Source organism: Passer domesticus, chromosome 26, assembly GCF_036417665.1.
Source record: "Passer domesticus isolate bPasDom1 chromosome 26, bPasDom1.hap1, whole genome shotgun sequence".
NCBI lineage: Eukaryota > Metazoa > Chordata > Aves > Passeriformes > Passeridae > Passer > Passer domesticus.
This window is the reverse complement of record NC_087499.1, coordinates 4,096,565-4,118,568: the sequence shown is the minus strand read 5'-3', so window position 1 is coordinate 4,118,568 and position 22,004 is coordinate 4,096,565. Positions and strand designations below refer to the sequence as shown.

General features: G+C 54.2%; 2 protein-coding genes across 14 annotated transcripts; one reads left to right on the top strand and one right to left on the bottom strand.

The window, feature by feature from the left end:
- The first annotated feature begins 971 nt into the window (after positions 1-971).
- Positions 972-4,991, top strand: LOC135286390 (class II histocompatibility antigen, B-L beta chain-like). 2 transcript variants are annotated; one of them, XM_064399525.1, is made up of 5 exons: positions 972-1,215; positions 1,514-1,783; positions 2,423-2,698; positions 3,240-3,346; positions 3,448-3,588. In XM_064399525.1, exons 1-5 carry the CDS (start codon positions 972-974, stop codon positions 3,454-3,456), a joined length of 906 nt encoding a protein of 301 aa, XP_064255595.1. In that variant the 3' UTR covers positions 3,457-3,588. The 2 variants fall into 2 exon arrangements, with proteins under 2 accessions (XP_064255595.1, XP_064255594.1); XM_064399524.1 differs by lacking the exons at positions 972-1,215; positions 3,448-3,588 and adding an exon at positions 4,191-4,991.
- Positions 4,982-21,981, bottom strand: LOC135286397 (zinc finger protein 239-like). Of its 12 annotated transcripts, none has more exons than XM_064399538.1 (11): positions 21,841-21,981; positions 21,096-21,174; positions 18,901-20,957; positions 16,790-18,634; positions 16,175-16,426; positions 15,937-16,054; positions 13,280-13,581; positions 11,244-11,478; positions 9,710-11,062; positions 7,757-7,829; positions 4,982-6,170 (listed from the first exon to the last, which is right to left on the bottom strand). In XM_064399538.1, the coding sequence occupies exons 2-3, from the start codon at positions 21,145-21,147 to the stop codon at positions 20,140-20,142; spliced, it is 870 nt and encodes a 289-aa protein (XP_064255608.1). In that variant the 5' UTR covers positions 21,148-21,174; positions 21,841-21,981; the 3' UTR covers positions 4,982-6,170; positions 7,757-7,829; positions 9,710-11,062; positions 11,244-11,478; positions 13,280-13,581; positions 15,937-16,054; positions 16,175-16,426; positions 16,790-18,634; positions 18,901-20,139. The 12 variants fall into 12 exon arrangements, with proteins under 12 accessions (XP_064255608.1, XP_064255611.1, XP_064255610.1 ...); XM_064399541.1 differs by lacking the exon at positions 15,937-16,054 and having other exon boundaries at positions 4,982-5,718; positions 5,796-6,170; XM_064399540.1 differs by lacking the exon at positions 15,937-16,054 and having other exon boundaries at positions 16,790-16,865; positions 17,495-18,634.
- Positions 21,982-22,004: the final 23 nt, after the last annotated feature.

Genomic DNA, 22,004 nt, shown 5'->3' with positions numbered 1-22,004 from the left:
ACAGCCCGAGCTGCAGTGCCGCTGCTGCACCTGCCGGGACTTGGCTTTTCCCCTGGGGGAGAAGCCGCTGCCACCTGTACCCCGTGTGGGGAGCGGGGATGACTCTGGCATTTTGGGTCTTTTGTCCCAGGGTGTGTGTGGGGGGTAAGGTCTAACAACTCAATGTCTATTAATGATTTTTTTTTTTTTTTTTTTTTTTTTTTTTTTTTTTTTTTTTTTTTTTTTGTTTCATGCCTTACGGGCATTCTGTTTGTTAATAAACTGTTCAAGTTTTTTTTCATGTTCATCTATTACTTTTCATTTCCTGTTGGTGGAAAGGGATTATCGGAACCCTGTAGAGGGGACAACACTCACTCCTAAGTGTCCTCTTTTAATCCTCTTTCAAGCTGAGACACCCTACAAGTGCTTGGAATGTGGAGTGAGCTTCAGCCAGAGCTCCTGCTGATCCAGCAGTAGGAGATCCAAACAAAGGAATATCCCTGCTGGGGCTTGGAATGTTGGAAGAGCTTCAGCAAGAGCTCCTACCGCATCAAGGACCACAAGATCCACACTGGGGAAGGACCCTGTGAGTGTGGGGAGTGTGGGAAGAGCCTCAACCCGAGCTCCAAGCTCCTCACCCGCCAGCACATCCACAATCGGGATGCAGGAAGAGCTTCGTGCGCTGCTCCACCTCCATCCCCCATGGGAGGATCCTCGCTGGATGATCCCCAGTGACTCCCGTTAGGCAGAGCCCTGGTGATCCGTGGTCCTGGTGATCCCCCTTGGGTGGGGGGAAGGTGTTGGAGAGATTTATTTCCCTTCTCCTTGTGCTGCTGTGATTTGGTTGGTAATAAATTCACTCCCTGTGCCCAGGCTGGGTCTGTTGCGCCCGTGCTGGTGCTGGTGCTCCAGGCGGGATCTCTCCCCATTTTCTTCCAGCTCCTGGGCCTCTCCTCAGCCATTTGCAGAGCCAATCAGAGCGCGCGGCGCTGATGACTCACCAGTTGCCAGGCAGACCCGCAGCGCCCAGGGCTCCTCACCTGGGCTCCACCTGGGCTCCGCCTTCCCTCCAGACTCTACCGCGAGGGGAATTTGGGGAGGGGGGAGCTGTCAGACCCTGCCCGGCGCTGGCCATGGGGCGAGGGGCGGCAGCTGCGACCGCACTGGTGGCACTGGTGGCACTGGTGGCACTGGTGCTGCTGGGAGCCCCCCCGGCTGCGGGCGCCGAGCTCTCGGGTGAGCGGGAGGGCGGGAAGTGTTGGGAGGGTGGGAACGGTGGAGGGAAAAGTGGGAGGTGGGACCCTCAAATTGATGTGGGGGGTGGTGCTGGCGACTGAGTTATGGAAAAGGGGGAGGAAAATACGGAGAAAGGTGGAAAAGAGGAAGAGGGGCCGCGGGAAGAAAGGGCCTCCAAGGGGTGGCACGTGGGGCACAAGGGGTGCAGAGTGGGGATCCGGGGTTGAGCTCTCGGTTTGCTGTGGGGTGCTGGGGGCTCCTGGTGAGGCACCCTCTGACCTGTGTCCTGCACACACAGGAGTGTTCCAGGAGATGGTTAAGACCGAATGTCATTTCATTAACGGCACCGAGCGGATGAGGTTCGTGAAGAGGTTCATCTATAACCGGGAGCAGTACGTGCACTTCAACAGCGATGTGGGGCACTTTGTAGGGGACACCCCCTATGGGGAGGAGCTTGCCAGGTACTGGAACAGCGACCTGGAATGGATGGAGCACAGACGGGATGCGGTGGACAGGCACTGCCGGCACAACTACGAGTTGTCCACCCCGTTCCTCGTGAAGCGACGAGGTGAGCGTGGGGCAGAGCGTGTCCCCTCGGGCCCTGCCCTGTCAGTGACCCTGGAGCCCCTCAAAACTTCTCTGGGAATAACCCCAGACATGTCAGCCCTTCCTGTGCCCATCCCCGTGGCCTCTTGCCCACCCCGCAGTGTCCCGCAGCTCTCCCAGTCCATCCCAGTCTCTCCCAGTTCATTCCCAGTCCATTCCCAGTCTCTCCCAGTGCCCCCCGCTTGTCCATCTCAGCCTAGCATGCTGCTGACGCCTCTCAGCCAATCAGGGCGCGTGTCTCTGATGACTCATCCGTTGCCAGGCAGACCCGCAGTGCCGAGTGCCCCGCGCTGGACTCGGCCTCCCAGTGCCGCGCGCGTCATTCCCAGTTCCTCCCAGTGCCGCCCCAGTCCCTCCCAGTGCCACAGAAATCCCTCCCAGTGCCAGGCACTTCCTTCCCAGTCCCTTTCAGTTCATTCCCATTCCATTCCCAGTCCTTCTCGGTCCACTCTCAGACTTCCACTCTCACTCCCGGTGCCCTTCCAGCATTCTCCAACCCCCTCCCAGACCCTCCCCAATCCCTCTCAATGTTACCCGGGTCCTTCTCCGTGTCTCCCATTTTGCCCGCATCTTATTCCAGTGTCTCCTCGCTCTCTCCCAGTGCCTCCCACCGTGTCCATCTCGCTGGTGCCCTCGAGCTCCCAGCCCGGCCCCGTCCGCCTGCTCTGCTCCGTGATGGATTTCTACCCTGCCGCGATCCAGGTGAGGTGGTTCCAGGGCCAGCAGGAGCTCTCTGTGCTGGCCACCGACATTTTGCCCAACGGGGACTGGAGCCACCAGCTGCTGGTGCTGCTGGAAGCGCCGCCCCGGCGCGGGGTCACCTATACCTGCCAGGTGGAGCACGTCAGCCTGGAGCAGCCCCTGAGCCGGCACTGGGGTACGGCGCGGCCCCCACAGCGCCGGGAACGGGGGAGTGGGACTGGGGGGACTGAGAGGGGAATTGGTGGTAGCTGGGAGTAATTGGGAGGGAGTTTGAGGGAGGCAGGGGGTAACTAGGAGAAGGGTTTGGATAGCCTGGGAGGGCAGAGAAGAGTTTTGGAGGATGCTGGGAAGACTGGGATGCTGTTAAGGGTTTCCTGGTGGATTCTGAAAGGGAACATCCTGGTGGTGCTGGAAGGGAGTCTGACGGAGCTGGAAGCAGGTTGGGGATGTAAAAGCAGGGCTGGGATGGGAGCTGAGTGTGCTTCAATCTACTGGAAGTGATCTTGGTGAGTCCTGGTGGGACTGGGAAGGGACTGGGAAAAGGTTTGGGGGATCATTGGGAGATGGTGTCAGCTGGGAGGGGGTTTGGGTGGTACTAGGGAGGTTGGATGGGGATAGGAAAGAGGTCTCATGGTCTTGGGTGGGCTGGAGGGGTATTAAGGTGCATGGGGTGTCTGTGAGAGGTTTGGGGGTGCTGAGCCCTGCGGAACCCCCAGAGATGCCACCGGACAGTGCCCGCAGGAAGATGCGGATGGGGATCGGGGGCTTTGTGTTGGGCTTCGTCTTCCTGGCGCTGGGGCTCGGCTTCTACCTGCGCAAGAAGGTGAGGGGGGGCTCCCGGGGGTCGTGTCCCCCCCATGCCGGAGCGTGTGTGCTCCCCCCGGGGCCCCCAGCCCGGTGTCACCCCCTTTTCTCTGCCCACAGAGCTCCTGAGCCGCCGCCGGCCGCAGCCCCTCCCCGTGGCCTCGGGCCCGGCCGGGACCCCCCACTCTGTCCCTGCACTGATTTTGGGGGGCTCGTGTGTCCCCCCAGCCCTGCTGTCACTCTGCCCCCACTCAGCTGCTCCGAGTGTTCCAAATAAAGTTTCCCAGTTCTCCCCGATCCCGTTTATGGGGGAGCTGTGTGGAGGAATTTTGGGGGAACGCACAGGGATACTGTGATGGGAGGGGGCAGAATCGGCTCCAGGGTGGATCAGGAATGGGGATACCCGTGAGTTCCCTGTGTGTGCCCCCACTCTGGGTGCTGGGAGCCCACCCTGGATGTGGGCAAGGAGCTCTTGGGTGAGAGGGGGAGCAGCACAGGGAAGAGGGGAAACGTGTTTCAGAGGGGGGTAAGAGGAGGGATAACAGCAGCAAAGGGATTCCCGTGGGAGTCCCTTCGTGTCCCCATCACTGGATCTCTTGAGCAGCTCCCTGGGGTTCTGGGGGGGAAGGGGAGTGTGTAAGCAGAACCTTCCTGGGGGGGTCCCCAACTCCCCTGTCCCTCCCTGGGGGGCTGACAGTGGGGGTGACCCCACCCAGCAGCCAGTGCTGCGGTGGCCCTGGGGCAGAGCCGGGTGGGAATGGGGGATCCAGGGTGGTCCCTTGAGCCCCCAACCTGCTGTGGGGTGCTGGGGTCTGTTGGGGGTGAGGGGAGGCACCCCCTCACCTGTCTCCTTTCCCACACAGGTGTGTTCCATTTCTGGGGAAAAGCCCACTGTCACTTCCTCGATGGCAACAACTGGCTGAAGTTTGTGGACAAGGGACATCCACAACTGGGAGTAATTTGGGCTCAGGACATACCCCAAAGTTTTGAGGTGGGATTGAGCAGTTTGGAGGTGGAGTTGAGCCATTTTCAGTGGGATGGAGTCGTTTTGAGGCACCATCCATCCCTCTCTGCTTGTGGGGAGCAGAGCTGTGAGGGACTGAAATGTCCCGGGTTAATGGCTCGAACCATTGGCAAAAGCAGAGGGGCTTTGCTGGCCATGGGCATGGGAAGTGCCCGGGGCAGAGGGGATGAACAGCCAGCCCCAGACGGGACAAGCTGGGCTGGGAGCCAGGGAAGGGAAGAGGCCGATCAGGAGCAGATGCTGCCACGTGGGACAGGGCTTTGGACAGGGCAATGCCCTCCCTTACACAACTGCCTCGCCTCTGGAAACTCCCCTGGGGAAGGCCCAGGACATTCACACAGAGAGGGCTGGAGCTTTCCATCCCTTCACATGGGCCATACCTGGCTCAGCTGCACTGCTGGGAGAGGCAGGGCCACATCTCAGAAGGGGCCAGAAACCATCAGAGCCGCCCACAGTGCCCCAGGATCCACAGTGTGACATCAGACAGTGTAAAACTCCCTCCAGAGGAGGTACTTGGGCATTCACCCAAACCTGAATCCATACTGACCCACAGAATCTGGTGTTTCTGGGGCTTTCCCAACCCCCAAGGGGTCCATCCTGGGACCATCATTTAGGCAAAGGACAAGGACATTGCAACAGTCTATTTTTATTGCTGGATCCAGGTCTGGTGCCTGTGTATCTTTCTACTTTTATACTTACTTTCTTTTCCCTTATAAGTTTTCCAAAGTGTTATTGTAATGATAGAGATGGTAACCAAAAGGGTTCAAAAACTGCTTTACATGGCAAAGAAATTGTTCTAAAATAAACCCAACAGAGATATATTTATAAACACAGATCAATCACTGTTGTTTCACATTAATCTGTGCCAGGGCATCCATGAACCAGAACATTGGTTACCCTCGCCTTCAGGAGTGGATCAGAACAGGAGCCACTGTTGGAAGACATAGGGGAAGCTTCTGGAAGCTCCTCACAGAAGCCACCCGTGGAGCACCCCTGTTTCCAACACCTGATCACCCAAACCCAATACAATGCCCAACATGGATTGCCAGGAACATGATTCACTAGGTCTGCCCAGCGGGGCTCACTGTGGATCATCCAACGTAGGTCCTGCAGTGGGTGATGGAGTTGGAGCAGTGTTTGAAGCCCTTCCCATACTTGGGGCACTCACAGGGGTTCCCCTTCCAGAGAATCCATTGGTGTAAGGTCAAGGTAGAGCTCTGGGTGAAGTTTTCCCACACTCAGGACACTTGTAGGGCCATTCCCCCGTGTGGATATTCTGGTGGTGAATCAGGTGGGAGCTCTGGCTGAAGTTCCTCCCTCACTCCCCACACTTGTACAGCCATTCCCTGGAGTGCAGGCGCTGGTGGCTGATGAGGTTAGAGTGGTCACTAAAGCTCTGCACACATTCCCTACACCTGCAGGGCCATTATCCCCTGTGAATTACCTGATGGCAGATCAGACAGGAGCCGTGGCTGAAGCTCTTCCCACATTCCAAGCACTTCTAGGGCTGTTCCTCCATGTGGATCTTCCGGCTCCATCTGAAGCTCCTGCCGTGTTCCAAGCACCTGTAGCAGATCTCTCCAATGTGAAACCACTCAAGGACCACCAGGTCAGAGCTCTGGATGAAGCTTTGGCCACCTTCCTGACACAGGATAGGTCTTTCCTCCTTGGAGCACTGTGGGCTGTGTTTGGAGACCCTCCTCATGGGATACCACTGCAGCTTCTCCTCCCCATTGTATTCTTGTGCCATGGAGTCACTCAAAATGGCCTCTTCCACGAGGTTCTGATGCGGGGATTGTCCTCCCTGGTCTGTCAGTTCCTGGGGAAGGACAGAGAGGAGAGGAATGAAGGAGGGACAGAAGGAGGAAGGAAGGGAGGGAGAGAGGGGGGGATGGGATGGGATGGGATGGGATGGGATGGGATGGGATGGGATGGGATGGGATGGGATGGGATGGGATGGGATGGGATGGGATGGGATGGGATTTGCCTCCATGCAAGCGGGAAGGGGAAGGACATCCCCCAAATCCATCCCTGGCAGGACAATGTTGGCAGTGGGGTTGTCCTGCAGCCGGGGGCGATGCTGGGCTGGGAGGTGGAGCAGAGGAGAGGGGGAAAGGGGCAGTGACTTCCTCCTCACCTGCCTGGGTGCTCCTGTCTGGTGTCTCCACTTTGGTTTCCCTCTGTCTGGCCTGCTGGGAGTCTCATGTATATTGGGAATTCCCCATCTCCAGGGTTCCTCACTTTCAAGACTGATGGGGGTCCTGGGAATCCCTGGGTTCAGCCCTCTCCAGGATCTCTCCTTCTCCCAGGTTACCCCTCACTGAGCTTTGCCTCTCTCTGGGCTGTCAGGGTCCCTCACTTCCAGTATTGCCTTATCGTGGCAATGATCCCCTGAACGGGGAATAGTTAACATTGACTCCATGATTGCAGAAGGCTGATCAATTGCTTTATTAAACTATACTGCATTATGCTATACTACTCTTAAGAAACTTGTAACCCTCACTGACTGTCCAATACAGCTTTAACCTAATTGGTCAATCAATCCAAACACCATCCAGTGTCCAATCAAGAAACCACCCTTTGGTTAACAATCTCCATAACACATTCCACATGTGCACAACAACAGGTGCAGCAAATGGAGATAAGAATTGTTTCTTATCCTGTTCTCTGAACTTTCTCACAGCTTCTCACAGCTTCCCAGGAAAATCCTGGGACTATGTCTCTCTTTGTTCAGAGAACACGTGATTACCACATTGCCTCTCTCAGTTCTCCTCTCTCCAGGGGTCCTGGCCTTCCCCCAGCCCTGGCTCTCCTGAGGAGTCCCCAGAAATGGAGTTCCTGGTCCCCCAGCCCTGGTACTGGCTGATTGCCACGTAGCTCCAGGGATTCCACATCCCCTGCCAACCGCCACGGCTCAGCTGGCAGCAGCCACCAGGAGTCCCCACACAAATATAATCTCTGGAATCCCCCAGCATCTCCCGAGGGACATTTGCAGATCAGCTCTGGAGTTCTGCAAAATCCAGATATCACCTCAATATCAACAAATACTGAGAGACACCCCCCACCCACCCTGGATATTTGAAGCAAGCTCCCCCTCCCCAGTCACCTGCGGGAGGTGAGGGGGGATGAGGCTCCAGGCTGGGGAGGGCTGCAGATACAGGTAGCAGTGGACCCATGAGGTTCCTGCTATTCCTCCTCCCCTTCCTCCTCCTCCCTAATTCCATCTCCTTTTCCTCCTATTTCAATTAGTACAAATACAACTCAATAATACAATTCCACTTCTCTAAGGCCCATGGGTGTCTTTCACAGTGATGGACTGAAGACCAAGATTTCAGAGACAATGTGGTGGAAACTCCTCAAAAAAATTCTCTTCCACCCACCCAACCCAACTCCATGGATACTCACACAATGCCAACATGTAAACACTCTTGGTTTGGCCTTAATTTTCTTTTGATTCCTCCTCATTGCTTTAAAACACCTGAAAGTGGGGTAAAAATAAAGAAGTTGAAAAAAGACATGTAAAACCCTCCTATTTTACTGCTTTTGGGGGAGAATTTGGAGTTCAGGGGATTTGGGGATTCTGTGGGGATGTAGGGGAGTCTTCTGCATCGGTGTGCACAGCAAAAGCCAAGAGGGATTGACCAATCATCTTAAAACAACACAATCACACTGAAAATGGCTCCATGCCTCCCCAAAATCTCTTGATACAAAACTCAAGTGGCTTAATTCCACTTTCAAAACATCTTGAGTGGGGCCTCTGGGCAATGTTTGGGCAGACACAGGGTTTTTTCCCCAACGTGGATCCTGCAATGGGAGATCAAGTCCATTCTCTGGCCAAAGCTCTTCCCACAGCAGACCAGTCTCTTGCCATGATGAATCCTGGGTGGGAGCTGAGGTTGGAGCTGTCACTGAAGCTCCTCCAACACTCAGGGCAGGTGGTCACTCATGGCTGAGGGATGGATCAGGCTGTGTAAGGACCTGAGGAGCAGAGCTGCCCATCTCAAACACTGCCAAGGCCACAGAAGGGCTTTGCCATGGGATAAGCACACAAGGGAGTAACAGGAAGGTGCTGACTCCAGGCCTGGCAGAGGCAAGATCTGGGTGGCACATGCTGGGAAATGCATGCCTACAAAAATTCCCACTGTGGCAAAGTGTGTAAAGAAGCAACTGCTCATATGCACATCACCAGTCAAATGAAGCTCACCACAAGCTATGGACACATTTGCAGCTGTCACCACCAATGACCACTGAATCCTCCCTCCCTCCTGCCCTCCCCCAGTATTCTGATATTCCTCAGTGGATACTTGGCACTTGGGCTGTAGGTAGGATCAAGGTGGGACAATTGTCCAGGTGTTATCTCAGGCCTGGGGGAGGTTAACAAAGCTGGGGAGGAGAATGGGTTACTGAGAATGGACACAAAGATTGCAGAATTTATAGGCCACAAGGAAATCCCAATCCAGCAACTGTGTGAAATCAGCTCTGGCTGGATCAAAGGGAATTCTGGGAAGGGCAGACAGTGACCACCAACCCACGGCCACCAACCCCAGAAACAGCCAACTCAAAAGAAAAGAAACTCTGAGCATGCAGGCTAACAAATGCAGTCTTCCTAATGAATTTCTGTTCTGCCAGTTGATTGGGGCAGCACAAAAGACACAACTTTAAGAAATAAACATATTTTTTTTTAGTTCAAAAGAGCAAAGAATTAAAAAAGGATAAGTAATGCACCAACTAATTAGTACAAAAGATTGCCTAGAGTGATTAATAAAGATCCTTGAAAGGTGACCCACATTGCAGCAGTTTGGGGAGGACTGTTGCCCCTGTGATGGACTCATGTTGCAGCAGTTTGCAGACAGCTGTTTCCTCACTCTAGAGAAGTTTATGGAGAACTGTCTCCTGTGGTAGGGACCCCACAGAGCAGCAGAGGAACAACTCCTCTCCCTGAGCAGTGGGAGAAGCCACAGATGATGAACTGACTGTAACCCCCATTCCCTGTCTCCTTGTGCTGCTGGGATAGAGCTGGGATGGACGGAGGGTTGGGGGAAGGTGGTTTTAAGGGCTTATTTTATTTATTATGCTGCTCTGATTTTGTAGTTCATTTCATATCTGAAAACTGAGCCTGTTTTGCCTGTGATGATGTTTGGTGAGGAATGACTCTCCCAGTCCTTATCTCAACCCATGAACCCTTTGTTACATATTTCCTCTCCCCCATCTGACTGTGGAGGGGAGTGAGTAAGTGGCTTTCGTGGGTGCGTGGCATCTGGCCAGCATCAACCCACATTTGGGTTCCACCCAAAGCCTGGTCAGGGCTCAAGAAGGAACCAAGGCTTTGATGATGTACCTCCAAACAAGGCCACATACCTGATTTCATTGCTTTGACTGTCCCCTAAATATGGAAAGATAAAAGCACTTGTATCACATTACATGTTTCACTAATGATCATTGATATTTCACTAATTAGCAGATGCAAGTATCATATAAGGTTTGGTTGGAAGGTTCATCTAGAGATCAGCTTTGATGCAGGGCCTGTTGTTCAGGCCTCAGTACTTCAATTTCCGATGTCAGTCCCCATCCTGATAGAAGTTCTTTCCCCTGTGTTCATCCAGGTGCCCCAGGGAACCAGGAGGAGGTGAAGACCACCAGCCAGGTGTCTTCCCAATGTGGATCATGTGGAACACGGGTCACCAGGTTTTCACCCACCATGGATCACCAGGAATGTGGATCACCATGTTTTTGCACACTATGGGTCACTGTGGATAATGCAACATGGGTCCTCTAGTGGGTGATGAAGTTGGAGCAGGGGATAAAACTCTTCCTGAAGTCAGGGCACTTGTAGGGCTTCCCCTACTCATGGGTCCATTGGTGTGAAATCAAGGCAGAGCTGTAGGAGAAGCTCTTCCCATACTCAGGACACTTGTAGGGCCTCTCCCTGGTGTGGATGTGCTGGTGGGTGACGAGGGTGGAGTTGTGTTTGAAGCCCTTCCCACAGTCAGGGCAGCAGAAGGGTCTCTCTCTCTCTCTCTCTCTCTCTCTCTCTCTCTCAGTGTTTGCTCATGCATGACCATCAGATGGGAGCGCCTCCGAAAACTCTTCCTACACTCAGGATACTTGTAGGGCCATTCCTCACTGTGGATCTTCTGGTGGTAGATCAAGCGGGATCTGAAGCTGAATCTATTTCTGCAGTTGGGGCACTAGTAGGGCTCTGCAGTGTGGACAAGGTGGTGGGAGAGGAGGTTGGAACTCCAGCTGAAGCTCTTCCTCTGTTCCCCGCATTTGTAGGGCTGCTCCCTAGTGTGCAGGCTCCGGTGCATGACGAGGTTGGAGCAGTCACTGAAGTCCTTCCCACATTTCAGGCACTTGTATGGCTGTTCCTAGGTGTGAATATTCTGGTGGCAGATCAGATAGGATCTTTGCCTGAAGCTCTTCCCACATTCCAAGCACCTGTACACCTGTAGTGCTTCTCATCAATATGATGCTGCTTGTAGACCACCCAAGTCTGAGCTCTGGCTGAAGCTCTGGCTGCCTTCCTGGCACAGTGTGTGTCTTTTCTCCTCAGAGCACCCTGGGCTGGATTTGGAGCCCTTCCTCATGGGATATTTCTGGGATTTTTCCTCCCTGTTGGATTCCTGTGCTGCGGAGGTGCTCAAAATGGCCTCTTCCTCAATGTTCTGCCAGGAGATTTCTCCTCCCTGGTCTCTGCCTGCAGCTCAGTGCCTGGCAGGAGGAAGGACAAGGAGAGGATGGGATTTGCCTCTGTGCCAGAGGGAAGGGGAAGGACTTCCCCCAAATCCATCAGGATGGCATCAGCAACAATGTTGTCCTGCAGCCAGGGGAGATACTGGGCTGGGAAATGGAGCAGAGGAGAGGGGGGAAAGGGCAGTGACTTCCTCCTCACCTGCCTCAGTGTGCTGGGACATCTTCCTCTTTCTTACAGCCTCCTTCTCCATCCAGCCAAGGCTTAGAAATGACAAATCCTGGTTTTGGGGAAAAACAAGGCATGGAACTGTTGTGTAACAAGGCGTGACAGTGTTGGGTTGGGGTTTCCTCCTGTCCAAATCCATCTCCAGAAGTCACCAGGCATCCTGTGTTCACACATACCTCCAAAACCAGATGCAGACCAGAAACCCGTCCTATGAGAAAAGAAGGGCACTGGTGAGTTTTTCAAGAAGCAAAAGCATACACAGCTGACTGTGCTTGTGGACGAGCAGCTGCTGGATTTAGCAATTCCCTTCAGTGTGCACAAAAGCCCAGTGCTCTGCTGCTTCATTCTTTGCCTTCTGTGATTTGCCTTCTGAAGCTGAGCAAGGCTATTCAGCTTTGCCCCTTTTCAGCATCTGTGCTACACGTATGCACTGTGATATCTGAGGGATCTTTTGCCTTTGTGAGGCTGTAATGTGCCCTCTGGTAAAAAGACCTCCCTGTGGTCTGCTGACTTTGGAGTTCTGGGGGTGTCCCCTATACAGGGTGATGGGGGTCCTGCATGCATTTAAAGTTAGATCTCCCCAGCCTCTTCAGGCTGCATGTTTCCTGGCAATTTCAGGTGTCTTCCCTCTATGGTCTTCCCACTTTGGGGTTTTTGATGTTCCCCTTCTCTGGGCTGCTTGGGGGTACCATGGGTCCAGGTTCTTCCCCTTCTCTGGAGTCCAGCTTATGAATGCCGAGGGTTTTGGGCATCCCAGGGGTTCTTTCTCTTCTGACTGTGTCCCAGGGATCCCCTTTCTCTATGCTGTTGGGGGTCCTGGCTTCCCTCCTACGTTGGTTACTTCTCCTCCTATCAAGACTGCCTTGGGTCCTCCCTCTTAGGATTCTGGTTTCAGGGCTCTGGGGCTCCTCCCTCTTTCTCCCACCCCTCCAGCCTTCTGGGGGTCCCTCAGCACCAGTTTCACCCCTCTCCCCACACTGGGGATTCCACGTTTCCCCCTAGTCTGGCTCTCCCCAGGTTCTCCAATACTGCTGTCCTCACCAGCACCCCTCAGTGCTTCCACATGGCTCTGGGAACCCCGCACTGCACCACCCATCGCAGGGACTCTGCCAGGGACCACCAGTATCCCACTAAGGAGCATTTGCAGCTCAGTCTCGAAGTCCTGCAAGCTGAAAATATCCTACTCCGCCCAGAAAATAGTCCCAAGGACACCCAAGATATTTGGGCCGAGCTCCTCTTCCCTGGTTACCTGCAGAACGCAGGGAGGGAGAAACCCCCAGGGTCGAACTGGGCTGCGGAAACAGTGACCGCAGCAAGACAATTCCTTTTCTCTCTTCCTCCTCCTTGTCTCTCCCTGCTCCTCCTCTTCCTCCTCCTTAATCCCGCTTTTGTTCTCCTTCTTTGTCCACCCTTTCTCTCACTCCTCCTTCATCCCTCCTTCTCCATCCCTTCTCCTCCCCCCTCCACAACCAGCACTGCCTGGAGCAGCACTGGCCCCTCCTGCACTGCCTTCTATGTTTGCAGAGCTGTTCGCTTGGGCTCCAATGTTTTAAGGTCACTTAAAGAATCACCAGGAAACCCATCAGCAAAAACAGGCGTCATATAAAAACGACCCTACAACAAAGTTCCTTGGCAAGGTTCACTCTGCCACATACTGGATGCTTAAAGCACTCTGAGAAACAGCAAAAATCAAAAATCAATCAATTCAAATGGAAATAAACCCAAAACCATTTTACTGCATGCTGGGTGGTGGGGCGGTAGGACAGAGGAGCAGGGGAGAGAAAAGGATAGAAAAAGGTAAGGATAAAAAGGAATATGAAAGACCCCACTGTTGAGTCACAAGGGTCAGAGTAGACACCTGTGCAGAACTGAGCCTGGATTTCAACAGTTTATGCTTAAAGCCCCAATAGCACTTAACTTAAACTTAACTGAAACTTAATCAGTAACTTCACATACAATTTATTACACCACAACAGGAACATACCCACAGGCCCAACTGGCTTACATACCTTAAGTACTTCCGACTCCAGGAGAGCGGCATTCCCAGGACATTTGCTATGGCATATTCAGTGTCACACACATATGGACAGGAGGAGTCTGTACGAGGTCCCTGTGGGGAATTCCCCTGGAATCCAGTGGAATTCTCCTTTCAGTTGCCTTTGCATCTTCCCACCAGGTGCAGGGCAGAGCCTGGAGGAGTTGGGGGGCTCAGCCCAGGACCCGTCATCATTTGGGGATGCCCCAAGTGCAGCAAACAGGAGAGTTCACAGCTCGCAGAGGCCCCAGCACAGGGAGGTCGCTGTCGCAGCTGCTGCAGCCCAGCAGAGTTCCAAGGGTGTAATGTGGAATCGGTGGTGAGAGACAGAGACACACTTCAGAGTTACAAGTGGCAATAAGAGAGAGAGCTTTGTTGTTTGAACCTAGCTTTATATAGGGGGTTTGAAAATGCCCCAGTCTAAACCACTCATTGGTCTGATCTTAACACCTCTCAGTTCTCTGAGCGAGATGTCTGCAGCTTAGGGTGGAATGTGATTGGGTGAAATTGCCCAGTACAAGTCAGCTTGTACTGTAACTCAAAGGTCTCACTCAGGGCTGCTGTTTATAGGGCCCAAGGGATGGGTTTTAGTCACAGACATTTTCCACCCTGGCCCAAGATCAGGCCACTGACTTTCTGGGAAAGGTTGAGATCAAAAATATGATCCCATTAGGGATGTTATTCAGGCAAAAGAAAAAACATTTCCAAGGCTTTTAGTTAATAAGCAGGAGCTTTTTGGACAGCACCACTTCATGGAGCAGATAGTGTTTGTGGTAAGCCCCAAAGGAGCTGAGCCCAGGGTTTGGTCACCAAGGCCAAGGCCTAAAGAGCATTTCTCAGATCATGCTTTGGCTTAGGGAAGGGTGGATGGACTCTTCCTCGAGTGTGTCCACTGATGCTTTGCGAAATCTGAGCTACTCCAAAACCTCTTTCCTTGTTTCCCACAGTTATAAGGCCATTCCCTGTGTGCCAGGGCTGGTGGGTAGTGAAGGTGGAGGGAGGTGGCCCCACCATAGTGCCTGAACTGCTCCTTGGTGTAGATGCTCCTGCCCATGAACCTCACCTGCTCGGGGTCATTCAGGAAGTGGTACTTGGCCTTTCCCATCCACTGAACACCCCTCTATGAGGGCAGAGAGGCAGGTCAGTAGCACCTCAACTCCCAGCAACCCCCCGAATCCCACAGCAGGTTGGGAGCTCAAGAGGCCACCCCTGCCACCTTTTTCACACCCTGCTCTGCCACATGGCCGCTGCAGCACTGGCTGATGGATGGAAGAGAGAGGAGGAAGAGGAGCAGGGAGAGGAGGTATCATGTGCATCCACCGTTTAATGCACCTGCAGTCCCTCTGCCCCTGGAGGATTGGCCCCTCACATCCCTCAGGTGACCAGGGAGAGGGAGCTTATCTCAGATATCTTGGGCAGTCCCCAAGAGCATTGTTTTTGCAGGACATGCCGTGGGTGCTGGCAGCAATTGCCTGGTGCTGGCCAGGGGTGTGGAATGCTGGTTTTGGGGACTTCCTGGGAGAGACTAATGTGGGAAAGCCTGGGACCCCTGCAGTGGGGAAAATGGAAATGGGCAATACTGGAACTGTGGGACCTCTGGCAGACTGGAGGTGGGAGTAATATGGATAGGGGAGAGCCCTGGGTACCCTGGAGCTTGGAATGGGGGGCTGGGAGAGGAGGGAGCCCAAAAGCGCAGAGGGGCACAGAGATCACTGAAGTATAGGCTGGAAAAAGGGGGGGTCTGGAGAGGGACAATTCCTGGGACTGCTAACAGGCTTGAGACAGGGAACCCCTAATAAAACGTGGGACCTTCAGCAGTACAGGCAGGGGGAGCCCCAAGAACCTCAAAGTGGAGAGACCAGAGATGGGTTTTGGGCTGAATCTTGGTGTTTTGAAAATCTCTGTGGACACAAGATGCCTGGTGACTTCTAGAGATAGACTTGGGCAGGAGGAACCTCCAACCCAACATGCTCACACCTTGTTTATCCTCCCAAAAAAGGATTTCTTATTCCAAAACTTGGCCAGATTTCTTATTCCAAAACTTGGAGGAGGAGGCTGCAAGGAAGAGGAATGTAGGAATGCAGCTGGCTAGGATGAATAGTGGTTTAGCCTCAGTGGCATATACAGGAGGCATCAACCTGAGACCATGGGAAACAGGACACTGAAAGAGAGCTATCTGGTCAGGTCATGGTGAAAAGAGTGTGGTCATGGAAGTTAGTATGTTGATGGTATGTTAATGGAAATATCCTATATTAAGTCACGTTTCTTGTTCTTGTTCTCAGCTGGTTCAGGACCTGTCACATATAAGGTCATGTTGCAAGTTCGTGTTGCTGATTGGACCCCTGTCTTCAGAACAGCCCTGTATATTGTTATGTTCGCCCCTCCTGTCACTGGATCTTGCCCCTCAGATGGTGTGGTTTCTGTGTTTGTTATTTTGCTGTTAAAGTTCTCTATTTTTCGGGCAAATCCACCGTTCCCATCTCTCTATTTTGCCACATTGCCCCCAGCTGGACTGGACTCGGGGTTGCAGCGAGCCAGACTGCGATAGAGGAAGATGCCCCAGGACACACAGGCAGGTAGAAGCAAGTCACTGCCCCTTTCCCCCTCCTCTATCTTTTAGCTGAAAATTACCCTGGGCTGCAGGACAACCCCATTGCCGATGCTGTCCTGCTGGGGGATTTCCTTCTCCTTCCCTCTGCCATGGAGGAAAATCCCATCCTCTCCTTGTCCTTCCTACCTGGGCACTGAGCTGCAGACAGAGACCAGGGAGAACAAATCTCTGCAGCAGAACCTCCTGGAAGAGGCAGAGATCCCACACGAGGAGGGGCTGCAAACCCAGTCCAGGGTGCTCTGAGGAGGAAAGACTCACCTTGTGCCGGGAAGGCGGCCAGAACTTCAGCCAGAGCTCTGACCTGGGCATCCAGCAGCATATTCACAGGAAAGAGAAATGCTACAAGTGCTTCTTGGAATGTGGGAAGAGCTTCCGCAACAGCTCCAACCTCGTCATCCACCACTGGGTGCACATGGGGAAACGGCCATAGGAGTGTAAGGAACGTGGGAAGAGCTTCACTCAGAGCTCCATCCTGATCCGCCATCAGAAGATCCACACAGGGAAATGGCCCTAAAAGTGTTTGGAATGTGGAAAGAGCTTCAGTGACCGCTCTCACCTCCTCTGGCACCAGAAGGTCCATACTGGGGAATAGCCCTGTGAGTGTCCCAAGTATGGGACGAATTTCTACTGGAGCTCCCACCTCGTCACCCAGAGCGATGCCTTGACCCCACACCAGTGGTTCCACTTGTAAGGGAAGCCCTGCAAGTGCCCTGACTGTGGGAAGAGCTTTTGTCCAACTTTATCACCCATCAGAGGACAAATATTGGATGATCCATGGTGACCCCCACTGGGCAGAGACCCGGTGGTCTACACTGGAAAAAGACAGCTTGACCAATATTCCTGGTGAACCACATTGAGCAGAGACCTGCTTACCCATGTTCCAAGTGATCCACATTGGGAAGACATCTGGCTAGTGGTGTCCATATCCTCCTTGTTCCCCACAGGCACCCTGATGAATGAAGAGGAAGGAACATCCATTAGAATGCAGGCCAACATTGGAAATTCATTGGGAAGAGCAGTCTTGTTGACTTTAGACCCCAAAAAATATCACCAGCAGCCACCATGCATTTCTTCAGGAGGCATCAAGCAAAATGGGATGATCTTTGAGGTCTTTTGCAACAAAGAGGTCTTTTTAATTTTATTGTTCTAATTCTCTATGGCCCACAGGCATCTTCCACAGACAAGTGGTGATGGATTGGTGCAAAGACCAAACTATTCAAATCAAAGGCTCCAAAAAGGGTTCTTCCCACCCAAACAACCCAGCAACAGAGAAACTCACCTGAGACCAATATGTAAATCCTTCTATTTGGACCTTTGTTTTCTTTTGAGCCATTTTAATCTCTTACAAACTGATTAAATTTGGGCTAAAATAAAGTAATTAAACAAAGATCTTCAACCCCCAACTATTTCAATTTGATTTCAAGGAGAATTTGGGATTTAGGGGGATAATCAGGAGGATTTGGGGATTTTTGTGGAGATTTGGGGTTGTTTTCCTCAAAAACAGGGCTGCTCATGCCAGGTGATTGGGGTCATGATCTCATAGTTTTGCCAAGAGTATGTGTCCCTGTAGTGCAGTACCTGAGCCCATCTCTTCTCCAGTAATTCCAGTTGGGTGTTCCAGTACTGGGCCTGGGTGTTCCCATATGGGGTATCCCCTCAAAGTGCTCAAATCACTGTTGAAGTGCTAGAGCTGCTTTAGGTTATAGATGTTCTTCTCCATGAGCCTCACCCGCTCAGGGCTGTTCAGGAAGTGACACCGGGCTTTTCCCATCCACAGGAACACCACTGTGTGGGCAAGGAGGCAAGTTGGGGGATGCACCCCCCTACCCCCACCACCCTACATCAGGTTGGAAGCTCAGGGGGACACTCTGGATCCCCCTTTCCAGCCCCCACTCTGCCACGTGGCCGCTGCAGCACCAGCTGCTGTGTGAGGGGAAGTCCCCCATTTGCTCCTGAGGGATGGACAGGGGGATTGGGGCCCCTCCCCGTGTGGATCTCATCCCCCATGGAGCCCCAAGGAATCGCTCCAGAGATCAAGTGATGGGGAATGCAAAGGGTCGCCCACTGGGAACCCTTTTCCCACTGTCCCACCTTCCCTTATGCGTCCTCTCAAACACCTTTCAGTTCCCTCTCCTGCCTCCCTGCTCAACCCAGAGCCGGGGCGCTGCCAGCAGCAGCAGTGCCACCAGTGCGGCCGCAGCTGCCGCCCCTCGCCCTGCGGCAGCGCCGGGCAGGGGCTGCAGCCCCAAAGCAGCCGCGCTGCGCCGGGAGCGCCCGCCCGGAGCAGTCGGGAGCAGTTTGGCCCGTGGGCAGCATCAGCCGTGCCTGGGCAGGGCCGGGCCCCCGTCTGCACTCCCCCTGCCTCAGCTGCCCCCTTGGAGACAGCTTGGGGGGCCCGCTCCTGGCGCCCTCCACGTGTTCCCTTCCCAAATTCTCTTGGCAGGGAGCGCCGGGGGTGGGGGTCACACTGGAGTCCAGGTGAGGAGGCTGAGCACTGCGGGTCTGCCTGGACACTGCAGAGTCACCAGCACCAAGTGCTCTGCTCGGCTGAGCTCTGCCTGAGGGCTGGAGCTGCGGCAAGTGGGGCACCCTGCTCCAGGGGGGATGTCCGGCAAACGGGGGACTCTCACAGGCCTCTCACTTGTAATCCCCTCCAGCGGGTTAACCGTGACTGGATGCAAGGTGCCACCAAAACTGCTTTGTCCCTGCCCTCCGCACCTGGACAGGGAAGAGAAAATAAAAGGAAAGGCGCAAGAATTGAAATATGGACCAGGAGGGATTGCTCCACAAACACCGTCACAGGCAAAACAGACTCACCCTGGGGAAAGGACCTCAATTTATTACCAACCAAATCGGAGCAGGATAATGAGAAGGAAAATAACTTAAAAACTCCTTCCCCCAGCCTTCCTCCTTTCCCAGGCTCTCCCTCCTCCCTCCAGCAGCACAGGAAGATGGGAATGGGTGTCATGGTCAGTTCATCGCACCTTGCTTCTCTTCCTGCTGCGCAGGGAGAGAAGTTTAGGAGTCCTTCCCCTGCCCCAGCGTGGGTCCTCACAGGGCCTCAGGTCCTTCCAGCAAAGCTGCTCCAGTGTGGGCTCCTCTGCCCAGGGATCCACAGGGCCCTGCATGGAGGCTGCTCCAGCATGGGCTTCCCACGGGCTCACATCCTTCTTTTCGGGCATCCCCTTGTTCCAGCGTAGGCTCCTCCAGCGGCTGCAGGAGAATCTCAGCTCCGGCACGTGGAGCAGCTCCTGCCCCTCCTTCTGCACTGCCCTGGGTGTCTGCAGAGCTGTTCCTTTCACATGTTCCCACTCTGCTCTTCTCTGGACCCAATTCCATCGGCACAAGAACTTTTCCCTTCTTGAATCCATTATCCCTGGGGTGTCACTGCCATCTCCTATGGGCTTGGTGTTGGCGAGTTGCGGGTCCATCCAGAAGCTGGTGCTGGCTTTGCTGGACACGGGCAAATTTCTGGCAGCTTCTCACAAAAGCCATCCCTGTAGACCCCTACTTCCAAAACCTGGCCACACAAAACCAGTACATGGGCCACCTGGAACATGGATCACCGGTCTCAGCCCAGTAAGGGTCACTGTGAATCATCCAGTGTGGGTCCTCTGATGGGTGATGAAGTTGGAGCAGCAGACAAAGCTCTTCCCACAGTCAGGGCATTCACAGGGTGTTGCGGAGTGTCCACAGTGAGCCTCTGTTAACGACCTGCACTCCCAGAGCCCGGAGCAGGCTTGCTTAAACTGCTGACAAACAAGGCCAGAGATAGGTCTCTGTATGGAGCTCCAAACCTGGTTAATTGCAATGAAGAGGGCTCAGGGACAGAGGGCTGAGGACAGGGTTTTACATGGGGGGGGAAAGAGGCGGATCTGAGGGTCAAGGGCCAATGGGAACTGAGTACAAACAACACAGACGAGGGGCAGCCACCTGGGGAACCAATGAGGCAACAGGGGCAGAGCATTGCAGTAAACCGGGACCAACAGGGGACAAGAGAAAGGAGATCATTCTAGGGGGAGTACATATAAGGAAAAAACGGCAGTTGAACCGGGTGATACCAACGAAGCCTGCTGCATTAACACGAGCCTGCAAACACCTATGGATAAGACCATTGTATTCAGAGGGTTGTCTCTCTCTGACCCTGGTCACCTTTGCCCTTCCAGGGCTGAGGTATTACAGCTCCAACGCTGGGCCCCTGGGCCTCCACAGCATGACCTGCATTACAAGTGGGACTGTTGGTGTTGGGTCAAGCCAGAGCTGCTGGAGAAGCTTTTCCCACACTCCTCACACTCGTAGGGCCTCTCCCCGGTGTGGGTGCGCCGGTGCAGGGTGAGGTGGGAGTTGCGTTTGAAGCCCTTCCCGCAGTCAGGGCAGCGGAAGGGCCGCTCGTCTGTGTGAATGCGCTGATGCAGGAGGAGATGGGAGCTGGTCCGAAATCTCTTTGCACACTCAGGACACTCATAGGGCCGTTCTCCACTGTGGATCTTCTGGTGCTGGATCAGGTCAGAGCTGGTGCTGAAGCTCTTCCCACACACCCCACACTCAAAGGGCCGTTCCTTGGAGTGCAGGCGCTGATGGGTGAGGAGGTTGGAGCGGTCATTGAAGCTTTTCCCACATTCCTTGCACTTGTAGGGCCGTTCCCCTGTGTGAATTACCAGATGGCGGATCAGACAGGAGCTCCTGCTGAAGCTCTTCCCACATTCCAAGCATTCATAGGGGCGTTCCCCTGTGTGGATCATCCGGTGGCGGAGGAGGTGGAAGCTCCGGCTGAAGCCCTTCCCACATTCCAAGCATTTGTGGGATTTCTCCCCAGCTTGAGGCTTCTTCATCAGCTCTGAGTTCCAGCTGAAGCTCTGGCTGCCTTCCTGCTCCTCCCTGGAGCATCCTGGGGTGCGTTTGCAGCCCCTCCTTGTGCGGGATCTCTGGGGCTTCTCTTCCCCATTGGCTTCCTGCACTGTGGAGGCACTCAAAACAGCCTCTTCCGCAATGTTCTGCCAGGGGGATTTCTCCTCCTTGATCTCTGCCTTCAGCTCATAGCCTGGGGGAGGAAGGACAAAGAGATTCCCCCAGTCTGTGCCCAGCAGGATGGGCAGCAGGGTTTGTCCTGCAGCTGGGGGCTGTGCTGAGCTGGGAGATGGAGCAGAAATGAGGGGGAAATGGGAAGTGACTTCCTCACCTGCTTGGCTGTCTTGGAGCATCTGCGTCTTCCTTACAGCCTCCTCCTCCATTCAGCCAAGTCTTAGGAATGACAAATCCTGTTTTTGGGGGAAAACAATGTGTGAGTGTGCTGAGTTGGAGGTTCCTCCTGCCCAAGTCCATCTCTAGAAGTCATCAGGTATCTTGTGTCCATGGAAACCTCTGAAAAACCACGATGCAGAAAAAAAAACCCTCCAAAATATTAAGATTCAGCAAAGGAGTCCTCCAAGTTTCCCCCCTCTCTGGTCTCTCCATTTTGGGGTCCTGGAGGTCTTCCCTCCCCTGGGTCTTGCTTAGGGTTGCTGGAAGTTTTAGAGGTCCTAGGGGTCCCTTCTCCTCTGAGTCTCTGTTTCGAGTGCTGGGGGTCCCAGGGTTCCTGCTTTTCAGGCTCACCCCACTCCCGGGTGCCGGGGACATCCCCCCTCCCAGTCCCCCGTTTCAGGGTCTACGGAATCCTGCCCTCCCCGTTAACTCTGTGCTTCCTCCTTTCTAGTCTGCCGGGGGTATTCCAAACAGGTATGGCCCCTCTCCGGTCTCCCACGCCAGGGGCAGCCAGGACTGGTGTCCCCTGCTCCCGCCGGGCGATGTCCAGCTGGCGTGCATCCCCGCATCCTGCCCGCCGCCGCCTGGGCTCTGCCGGCAGGCACGGCTGGGATCCCCCCTCGAACAAAACAACCCCCGGGGACGCCCGAGATATGTGGGGTAAGCTCCTCCTCCCCGGTCACCTGTGGGATGCGGCGGGGCAGATGCTCCACGGGCCGGGAGGGCTGCGGACACAGGGCGCGGTGGACACGCGAATTTCCTCTCCTTCCTCTTCCTGCTACTTTTTCTTCTTGTCCTCTGCAGAAGATCAGACAGCTACAGAAGCTGACCTCCTGGCCCTGGTACA

What these genes read in the sequence shown, in the direction of transcription:
- LOC135286390 (XM_064399524.1), top strand. Translation starts at nt 1,698, where the DNA reads ATGGATGGAGCACAGACGGGATGCGGTGGACAGGCACTGCCGGCACAA. An exon ending in GCCCCTGAGCCGGCACTGGG is followed by an intron (nt 2,699 to 3,239) that starts GTACGGCGCGGC and finishes CGGAACCCCCAG; the next exon opens with AGATGCCACCGGACAGTGCC. An exon ending in GCTTCTACCTGCGCAAGAAG is followed by an intron (nt 3,347 to 4,190) that starts GTGAGGGGGGGC and finishes TTTCCCACACAG; the next exon opens with GTGTGTTCCATTTCTGGGGA.
- LOC135286397 (XM_064399538.1), bottom strand. Translation starts at nt 21,147, where the DNA reads ATGGAGGAGGAGGCTGTAAGGAAGACGCAGATGCTCCAAGACAGCCAA. An exon ending in GCTCCAAGACAGCCAAGCAG is followed by an intron (nt 20,958 to 21,095) that starts GTGAGGAAGTCA and finishes TTCCTCCCCCAG; the next exon opens with GCTATGAGCTGAAGGCAGAG.